Consider the following 11092-nt stretch of genomic DNA (forward strand, 5'->3'; position numbering starts at 1 on the left):
GTGGTCATTTAAGGTTGGAGTTCGCTCTCGCCCTTAGGGATTTATGTTGTTTTCGTCTCTTATATGGGGTCCGTCCTGGCCTATAAGGCCAACATTCTATCTTGCCCTTAGGGTTTTATTTTGTGGTCATTGCTTATAGTGGGTCCATCCATGCCTTTAATGTCGGTGTTTGCTCAAGCCCTTAGGGAGTAATTTTGTGGTTGTCACCTAAAGGGAGGTTAGTCTGGGCATTTAAGGCCACCATTCGTTCTCACCCTTTAGGAGTCATGGTGTACTTGATTTGAGAATAGTATGGAAAAGTGGTAGAGTAGCCTTCATTCCATTATGATTTGGAGTTTACATGTGTTTGTCTAATACTTTAAAGAAGGTGAGCGATTGTAACATAAGGAAAGAATCATTGGAGATTAGAGGCATTCCAAGTCCTAGATAGTTCTTTTCTACCAATGTCTTCGAGGGTGTAGGCTCCTTCCCAATTTGGGGCTAACTTTCCTTTTGGTTTCCCAATGCATGCTCTTCGAAGGACAAGGTACCCAGGCTCAAATCTTTTGGGGAATACAAAGGAGTTGCGTTTGTCGGTCGTTCTTTGTTTGACTATCACCTCTCTTATCTAATCATTTTCCTATTTTTATTTGATCTAGTCAAGGATGTGTCACATTAGTTCCGGGTTGGCACTTTTCTCAAAATGGATCATCCTCTAGGTTGGTTCATCGATTTCGACCAAATTCCTGGCTTCAAATTCGTAGGTGTGGTGGAAAGGGGACTCACCCATCGTAAAGTGTGGAGTGGTATGATATGTCCATAGGACGTCATACAACTGATCTAACATTGACCCCTTGCCTCGTATAGTCTTCTCTTATTCCTCTAAGAATTACTTGGTTGGCTACCTCTCCTTGGTCGTTTGTCTGAAGTGTTCAACTAAGGTGAAATGCTATTTAATGTGAAGACCACCGACCAATTCCTAAAATTTTCGGTCAGAGAGTTTTATCTTATTGTCAGTGACTACAGCAATGGGAATCCTGAATCGTGTGATTATGTTTCTCCAAGTGAATTTTTGTATGTTCGAGGAAGAAATGGTTTATAATATTTCTATTTTTATCCACTTGGTAAAGTAATCAACAATTATCAAGAACTTCAGTTGGTTGGCAGCTTGAGGGAAAGGGCCTAAGATATTCATCCCCCACTTGTAGGACATCCATGGGGCCATGGTTGTTTTTAGCTCTTTAGGTGGGGCCTTATAGAAGTCTACGAACCATTGACATTGGTTGCACACCCTAGTCGGATTGGAGGCATCTTTCTCCATTATTGGCCAATAGTACTCACCCACGGGATTTTCTTGCCCAATGAGGCCGCTCCTAAGTAGTTTCAGCAACTTCCTTCATTTACATCCCTCACGACATATTTTGCCATTTTTATCCCAATGCATTTGAAGAGTGGTTTTGAGAAACCCCTCTTGTCTAGGAATCTTTGGGTCAAGGTGTACCACGAGAATCTATGTTATTCCTTTTTGTTTGAGGGTAGGTTGTCAGTATGCAAGTATTAGATGGTTGGCCTAGTCCAAATCGTCGATGGATCTACCTCGGTTATTGGCATAATGTTGTATTTGAGGGTGGATCCTTGGATGACGGGATGATTATACTAGGGCTATTGGTACTTTCTCACTTCGATAGGATGTCTGCCTGATCATTCTACTCTCTAAGGACATCGTGAATGGTCACTTCTTAAAACTTGACTATCAAATCTTTTACTTAAGACGAGTACTTGGTTAGGAGATGATCTTTGGTCTGAAAAGCATTGGCTATTTGTGAAACTTCTAGTTGTGAATAGCTACATATGGCCACCTTGTCCGCTCTGACTTCTTTTTCTAACTCGATGCATATAAAAGGCCTCATATTCCGCCTGGTTATTAGATTTTAGTAAGGTGCAGGTCAAGGAGTGTTCAATTGTCATACCTTGCTCATTATCCAGCATGATGTCACCCCTATTGCCCTTGGGATTTGAGGAATTATATCGGGATTATAACGCTTATAACGCTTTGATGGTGAAGTATATCGGGCTTTGTCCCTCCTCTATTTCTCAAATCAAGGCTGTAGTTACAACTTCATCGATTACTGTCAGGTAGGCATATAATACTTCATCTAGTGCTCGTTTAGTCAGTATGGGTGGGAAAGTCAAGTGGTCTTCAACACGTTGAAGGACTTCTCATGATCATTGGACGAATCAAACTTTTCCCCTTTTTTGAGTAGTTGGAAAAGAGGAAGAGAGTCTCGAGCTGATGATGGGAGGAGTTGTGATAGGGTGGATGGGTGACCATTGAGTTGTTAGACTACCTATATTTTTCTAGGTCTTCTCATGTCTCGGATGGCCCGACATTTGGTTAGGTTTGATTCAATTCACCGGCTTGTTAGCAAGAAGCCTAAGAATTTACCCGCCTCAATGTTGAAGGTACACTTCTCTAGGTTTAGCCTCATGTTAAATTTCCTCAACTAAATGAATATCTCATGAATAATAGTGACATGGTCTTCTTAAGGGAGACTCTTGATGTAGGAGTACATTGAAATCTATTTGTATCCATAGTAGGCATCCATGAAGGGAGATATTGATAATAAGATGAATTATCCACCAAATGGTCTATGTTGGGAAAATGGTATGGATCCTTGGGATAACCTTTGTTCAGGTCAATGTAGTGTATATGAATAAGATCTTGTTCATGATCTTGACACGAATTTGATGAAGACATCAAGATCACCAAAATGAATAAAATGAGAGAAGACCTTGAAGACATAGAAGACAAAGTTTCAAAAGATTAGAGGTTTTAGAGTCTTCTAAGTTAGATACTTCTATCCTCAATTTTATTGTATACTTAGTCGTATTGCTCATAGTGAAAACCTTTTTGAAACAAATTGAAAACTTAGAATCAAAAGAAATCAATTCTCAAAATGCTAAGTAGCAGGTTACTAGACTTGAGTAACAGATCACTTAAACTATGTAATAGTGAGTAATAGGTTATTGGGACTGAGTAACGGGTTACCCAAACTGAGTAATAGGTTACCCAATAAAAACAACATAGAGTAACTGATTAGTCAAATAGTAGTCAATTACTCAATTGGGCAGTGAGTTTTGGCAATCGGTTACTAGATTACTATAGTTGATATAGAGAGTTGTCACCAGATTTTCAAATCCAAACTGACTAACTTTCATCCAAAACGAATGGGTTTCATTGAAAATGTCTCTTACCTTTCTCTTGAGGTATATTGGTTGGTTGGAAGCCTATTTAAAGGCTATGGAATACCCGAATTCATACAGAACTTTAAAACAACTTTCATACAAGCTTTCTAACATTTTTTTGCACTTTGTTCTTGCAACTTAACTTTTAACTTTTAGATATAAGTATTTTTCTCTTAGTTTTCATAAATTAAAATACTAAAGAGAATTATGTGCTTTTTATATAGAAAGATACTAGGGATTGCAAGTGGTAGAAATGTCATATCTTGTAAAGCAATCCTTGCCCTAAGTAAATTTATTCATTCACCTATTGTATATTTTCACCATAAGGTGTGGTAAAAAGGGAAGAGTGTTTCTTAGAAGAGGAGTTCTTCTAAGGGTGGGAGATATTGGTGAGTGTGTGATGTACCAGATATCTCGGGGTAAGATCTGTAATTGCAACTCATCATGTCAATTGAAACTCTCGTGTTGCAAGAGGACTAAATGTAACCTTCGGTGGACAAGAAGGTGAACTAGTATAAAACTTTGTGTTCTTTTACTCTTCTCTTTACTCTTTACATTTTATATTTTGTACTTTGTTAATTTTAAGCAACATTTTTGCTGCTACATACTCTTACATTTTTAGTGCAGAAAACTAATTCACCCCCATCTTAGTTTGTCATCTTGATCTTACAATGTACAACATCTTTTCTCTTGCCCCCCATCTTTCTTCTTTTAAGAGTGACATGCTTGGTGCTCAAACATGTTGTTAATGATTGATGGATCTATCACAGACATGTCACATGTTGTCCAGGCAAATAGGTCATTATTGGCGTGGAGACAAGTTATGAGTTTTCTCCTTTGGATTTCTAGGAGGGTGTTCCCGATGTAGACCAGCTAGTGTTCTTGGGTTCCCAATTGCAATGAGATTTTCTCCCCTTCATGTTCTACAATCAAGATATGATTGGATCATTTGGTAGGTAGGGGTATGTGGGTCGACATGTGGTTAATGTTGAGACTTTGGTGATAACAATGTACACATTGTGTTTGCCACCTTTGGCCTGCATGTTTGGAGGTCTTGACTTTTGAGAGAGGAACTTCATGCAAATGTGAGGTATGGGATGATGGCTTCTAACGCGTTGAGGGTTGGTCAGCCAATGATCACATTATAAATTGACTTACAATCAATGACCAAGAACTTAGTTTTGATTGTTCTATAGATGGGTTAGTCTCCCATGGTCAACTAGACCTCAATGTATCCTCTAGGGTGGTTCATTCTCCTGTAAAAATAACCAATTGACCTTCATATGGTAACAAGGCATAGTCGTGCAATTACAACTTTTCAAACAAATCTTCGAACATGATGTTCGTCGAGCTTCTTTGGTAATAAAGAGTCTTTTAACCTTCTTATTAATGAGTCTTCCTATTATCACTAATGGGTCATCATGTCCCTTGGTGACCCCTTCATAATCATGGTCATCAAATGACATGTGTGGGGTTTGTCTACTTGAGGTTAATAGGTGGAGGTCATTTCGGGCAGCTACTTGCATAATTTCCCAAAGGTGATTCTTCTTTGGCAGTCTCGATTGTACCTATCAGCCTTTCCCTGAGGTGGTGATCGTCTTTGTGTTGGTAGGGGGAGTGTCTTATAGAAGTTGTTCGTCGTTGGGGCGATGATGGTCTCATCTATTGTGAGTGGTGTTGATTAGTGATGAAGTGTCTCAACTTACTAGATTAAACAAGATCTTCAATTGTGACATGAAGTTGAGAGCGACCGTTAGTATTGTGGCTAAAGTTGTTGTGAAATTCAAAATATTTGGTCTGGTCCCTCTAACCTTACCTTATAATGGGACTTCGCGTAGGATTTTAGATAAGGTTATGTTGAAGAAGGGGGGGGGGGGTATATACTGCATAGTTGGATTTTTTAGAGGCCTTTTTGTTTCAATATGTTGAGGTTCTCCTTTGTTCCCTTTAGGGTTATGGCTCTACTTTTCTGCTTTTGTTTGGGCCTATGAGGTTTCTTCCAAATTAATGAACTTTTCTGCTTGAGCATGTAGATCCTACATGTTGGTTACTTGGTATTTCGCTAACTCTATCTTCAACAGTTCGTGTTGTAGCCCGGGAACTAGGAAGTGTACGGCCACAGTTGGATTCAGATCGTGAACTTTATTGAAGCTTCATTGAATTTGTCCAAGTAATCCTTGATTGATTCGTGTCAGCCTTGCTCGATGCTAGAAAAGGTGTAGGAAGAGTAAGGCTGCTCTTTGCTTCTAGTGAACCAGATGTTGAACTTGTCTGCTAGGTTGGACCATTGACTAGTGGAGTTGGTTTCAAGATGGGTGAACTATTATAAGGATGTGCGCTTTAAAGTTAGAGGGAAAACTCAACACATAATAGGGTCTTATGCTCCATGAAACAACATTGATGTTTCAAAGGCATCTAGATGGTCTTGAGGGTTGGTGGTACTATTGTATTGTTGGATGTTTGTGGGGTCGACTAAATGGGTTGACATGGTGAATGACATCATCTCAGGCGTGAAAAGGGTGTTTGGCCATGCATTTGTTTGGTTCTAATGGTGATGTGTGGTAGGTTGTGGATTCGGCTCTAGGATTGTCCTATTTTTGGGTTGAGACACACCAGTAAATTCAGCCTCATATGCCTCTTGGGTTGGCATAAGTGATCTATAGTTAGTATTTGTACCCATTGTTTTTTATTGTTTAACATTAGCCAACATTTGGGCTTCTTGTTGAATAAGTTATTCTTGTCGCTCTATCATTGGGAAAATCTATTGTGTGGTGGGTTGGGCTAGTCCAACGGTTGTGCAATGTGTTCTATTGTCTTAGTTGGAGTCTTGTATGTGTGATTGAACACTGAGAGAGAATGTTGTGGTCAGGAGAGATATTAGTTTACGCTCCTTTGATGCAATTGTCGGGTGTGCTGGTGGTTACCATGGTTTAGGTAAGCCATAGACAATGTCATTGTTCTTCGTTACATAGGTGTTAGGTCGAAATATTGATTTTCCTGTTGTATCCGAACAAGAGTCGACCTTAGACCGTCGTGGGTGAGTACCTAAAATGGAACTATGACGTTCAAGTCAGTATAAGTGAAGATATGTAGGAAGAATATATAGTGAGGGTATGAGAATATAGAGTGTACGTATGTCTTTATTATGAAGTAGATCTCTTATTTATAGAGAAGTTGAGTTAAGTGTATTCTAGAGTGGGATGATTTATTCATGACGAGTCATCATGCCATGTATTTTCTAGACTAACATAGGATGTTTTATCTGTGTCAAATGGCCCTACTACATCTATGTTCTGATTGACATAGTTCCTTATTCAAGGTGAGTTGTCTTGTCACTGATCAATACTATTGCAATTGTATATTAGGTCTACCCCACCACATGACAGAGTTTAGCTTAGTGTTCAGAGAACATATTCAGCTTTGTAGCAGGGTATGCGTTGTTCAGGCAACATCAGTCTTATAGCATAGATTTTTGGTTGTGTAGGTGCTGCCTAGCCCACTTCTTACCACTGTTGTTCTTTCCTTAGTTAGGCCGACCATTCGGGCTTGATCGACAATCATATAGGTCCAATCCTATTCACCTAGAATTTCACTAGTCTGGACAATGAGATGAAACAGATCCAAATACCGTTTTGGCCTCTGCTATAAGCATTCTGTATTTTTTAAACTGCTAAATTGCTTCATAACCAATCAGTTTGTAAACTGCCTGAGCAACAAAGCAGAACCAAACATAGATTTCCGGGTGCTAGGATAAAGTGTAAACCAAAAAGGATAGTTGTAATTCTAGTTCTCATCCACCCATATGAGAAACCATCTCTTCACAATTCCGGGTTACCATCCCTATGTAGCCATTTTATACTATAGGTCCCCATAAACACAAATCAACTTTGTAGCACAAATGTAAGGTACAGGATTATTAGAGCCTAACAGAATCATAATTAAGGTGAAAAGAGCAAACAAATTACAAAGAAAGTAAAACAGAAGAAATATAAGGGAAAAATAATTGATATGCAATTATAGATTTAAGGGAAAATGGGATATAAAAAACAATAGGATAGCTCAGAAGCCAGTTCTAATTACAAGTTTGGTGTGTAAACAACCAAACCACTATTTGATTTCAAGAACCAGGTAAGCAAAAATGTTGAGAAGCTGCATTTAGATATTAAAGATCAACTAGCAAGCTTAAAGGCATCAATGAAGAGCCCATAAGTGAAACCCATTTTAAAGTTGTTGAGAAGAGCAATTGGGAATGTAACTTTTGGCCTGCTGTAATAGAACTTAGTCACGTACTCTGTAAGAAGAACACATACAACTGCAGCAATAACATCATTGACTCCTAAAGCTCCAAAAGACAGTGAGATTGTTTGTGCAACATAAAATCCACCCAACAAGGAGATTCCACCAAACAAAGCCCGGCGAGAAGGGCTTCTAAAATAATTCCTTGAGAGCTCAGGCACAATTCTGATAATGTCCACTAGTCTCCGTGGTCCACCATTCTCTTGCACAGCTAAAACGCGAAATGCCAAGGCAGATCTGGATATGGATCTTCCTGATACACTAACTTTGGTTTTAGGAACTGTGCCAAATCTGAGGGCTATCGAGATCGAGCTCATTGAATGTGCAATTTGTCTGGCTTCTACCAAGAATTATTAAAGTCAAACAGCAACCTAGGAAAGTTGGTAGATGTAAAATATTGCATGTCAGACCATCACAAATTCATACTATAAAAAGTGAGATTGGAGAGTGTTAAGTTAACATTTTTGAATTCAAAACTGAAATACAAACCCAAAGAGTCCCTCATTCTTCACATCCTTTTCAGCTCTTAAATTATCTCATGTATCATGTTATTTCTACAAATAGCTATTAGGACTTAAGCACATGAGGAGAGTCCAACCCAAAGACTAGTCTATTAGGTGGGAGAACCTCATAGCTTAAGTATCATATTGAGTTTGCTATGCTACCCAGTGTGGGACTCCTAACATTGCTGCCCCTTTAAGAGTTGACGTCTACGACGACTTTCACTCTATGGGCATTAACCTGATGGTAGCCCTTTCTCTTTTAGTGGCTTCACTTACCTATAAGTATTCAGTAATACACCTTAATCCAGCCTATAGGTAACCCTTTTTGTAGCAAAACTCTCAATTAAAGCACCAATTGTTAGGCCTTAAGCACACCAAAATGTTAGGAAGTTTGATATACTTAAGGAAAAGAAAACTATCACCAGAAATTTACTGAATATTCATTATCCATATATTTATCATCATCACTGAACAGTTTATATAGAAAGGAAAAGGGAAATTTGAAATGATCTCAACCATACATTTGGTGGGATCTTACATAAAGGAAGATTTGGTCATAACAGAAAAGGAATAAAATCAATCATTACTTCATGACATAATCCTTGTGCCAGCTAGGAATAGTATGAGAACGTTTGGGCCTTTCTTTAGCACTTTGGCCCCTAACTAGCTTAACAACCAAGCCGAATGTATCAATAAGGAATACAAACTAGATTCATCATCAAATGTTCAACACAAAATCTACAATGAGATTTCAAGAAGTCAGTAAACCATGTTATAAATAGAAGGAGATTTCAAAGAAAACTCAGATTACTGTATGACAGCATAAATTCAGACAGACACCTATAAAAGTGTACCATCCTGATGAACACCAACAGCCAGGGACAAACTCAGGTATGCTCAAATGTAGGAATGTGCCCCCACTAAATTCCCAATTTTTTAATTACATGTGATAGTATTTGGTCATTTGTACTCATGCATTTATATTTGTATGTTGATTTGCTTCCATCACTTAAAATTTGTAGTTGTAAGTTATTGTTCCCTCGCTACCTAAAATTTTGGGTCCGCCGAACAGCCACACAAAAATGCAACCCAATGACATGAATCGGCCCAAAAGCTAGCAATTAGATTCGCATAAAAAGAGCCAAAATAGGACACCACACATATCGACATAATGTCATATTTTTCACACTCAAGAACACAACCTGAATGTATTAAGCATCAACAGACAACGAACAAGAATTTATACACTCATCCATTTTAATATCACAAGGCAAAATAGGAATCAAACAACATCGTCCACCAAATTCCTTTCATGGAACACTCCTCTAAATTCTATTATAATTATCCTAGTAAAACAATTAAGCACCAAAACAGAACTTATTTAGAACATGACAGCGTGATTTAAATCCCTTTCACTTATCCATTTGTCAACTCGATAAATTAAAATCACATGTGAATCAACATCGGTTAACGTCAAAGCAAGCGAATGCAAAGTCACTTCACACTCTCTCAAGCTCTCTTTAGTATGCCATTGCCATGACAGAAGTTAAATGCTCATCAGTTTTCACATTTACAGCAAGGCAACAAGAGGAGAAAGGAAGTCAACCACAGGATGAAAAAAGAACCTCATTGATCATTAAACATTTCATGGAATCAACAAGATTTATCAAACCCATAAAAATTTACAACATATTATATTAAACTACTGAAAAGAAACCAACCTTCATCACGTTATCTGTGTTTATGATATGTCTATGACTCTATGCCATATTGCCATTTGACAGTTTTATAATATATTTCCTATTTTCTGTCAACACCAAATCAAGCCTTACTCGTGGAGTCAGCAACATGGATCAAGCAACGTCATAGTCCTTTATCATACATCATATTTATTGACAAAATATTGATATCTAAGTCTTTCTTATTTGTTTCGCCTATAGTCCTCTACAGTGTTTCAAATTGCGGTTGCGGTGACCGCCGCAACTGCATCACACCGCAATTGTGGTGTGACACCAAATCACAATTATGTGACTGCAACAGGCCACAATGCAACCGCATCAGACCACATTTGGACGCATCAGGCCGCAGCTCAACCGTATCGGGCTGCATCGTTTTCAAATTTTTTTTTACTCACAAAATAATTTACAACACAATGTGGCAGCAACTGCATTTTAAAACACTTACCCTCTAGGAATTGGACTAACCTCCATTTGTTATACTCTCTTAACGTGGCATCTGACATTCTCCACCACACATGTCCAAATCACTTAAGATACGACTTTATCATCTTTTCTATAATATGCTTACTCCAACTTTCACTCATAATGCATTCATTTCTAATCTTTTTGTATCACACAAAAAATTAAACCATTACCCATCTTTCTATTCTTATTTAATTCCAACAATCAGAAATAAAATAATAATAATTGGGCAGCAGAGAAACAAAAGGCAAAAACGTGATTACAAAATGTGGTTAAGATTATGAAGTAATTGGAAACCAAGTTGGCAATATAGATGGTTGAAACTATTTGTGAAGTGTACCTGATTGACCAGAAACTAGAAACCCTTGGTTCTTCGTACGGATGAAAGAGGATAGTCAAGGTTCAACAGTCGAGTGAAATGTGTGGACTGAAGACCTCGGCAGGGAAGGCAACAACGAAGACGATGCAGCGTCTCTCCCACAATGATTTGTTTTGGGACCTCAAACTAGTTGACAAGATTTGAGGCCCACTTATCTCTAACTTTATTTTTTGATACAACACTATTGTGAGAACCTGAGTGGACGGGATGTTCCTACCACTCTAATTACTAATTATTGATCAAATTTAAAAATAATTTTGGTTTGTGGTATTTACCAAATGAAAGTTTGACTAATTTAAATTTAGAAAATTTGTAGTCCAACCATGTTAAAGTGGAATAACTCGACAATTAAATCGGACAGTTCACTTAAAATTTAAAAAAAATGAAACACAAACATTTAGTTTTACTCTGGTCCTAAGAAAATGGAGATATATTACTTCAATATAATTATACATAATTGTTAATTATATAGTTTTACGTTTATATAT

General features: G+C 37.9%; 1 protein-coding gene across 1 annotated transcript; it reads right to left on the minus strand.

The window, feature by feature from the left end:
• On the minus strand, window positions 7215-10748 carry LOC109333742 (uncharacterized protein ycf20). Its single transcript, XM_019569307.1, has 2 exons — window positions 10566-10748; window positions 7215-7892 (listed from the first exon to the last, which is right to left on the minus strand). Exon 2 carries the CDS (start codon window positions 7836-7838, stop codon window positions 7395-7397), a length of 444 nt encoding a protein of 147 aa, XP_019424852.1. The 5' UTR covers window positions 7839-7892; window positions 10566-10748; the 3' UTR covers window positions 7215-7394.

The sequence above is a fragment of the Lupinus angustifolius genome, chromosome LG19 (assembly GCF_001865875.1).
Source record: "Lupinus angustifolius cultivar Tanjil chromosome LG19, LupAngTanjil_v1.0, whole genome shotgun sequence".
In the NCBI taxonomy this organism is placed as follows: Eukaryota; Viridiplantae; Streptophyta; class Magnoliopsida; order Fabales; family Fabaceae; genus Lupinus; species Lupinus angustifolius.

Bases quoted from the DNA above. Each gene is read 5' to 3' on its own strand.
- LOC109333742 (XM_019569307.1), bottom strand. From the start codon at position 7,838: ATGAGCTCGATCTCGATAGCCCTCAGATTTGGCACAGTTCCTAAAACC.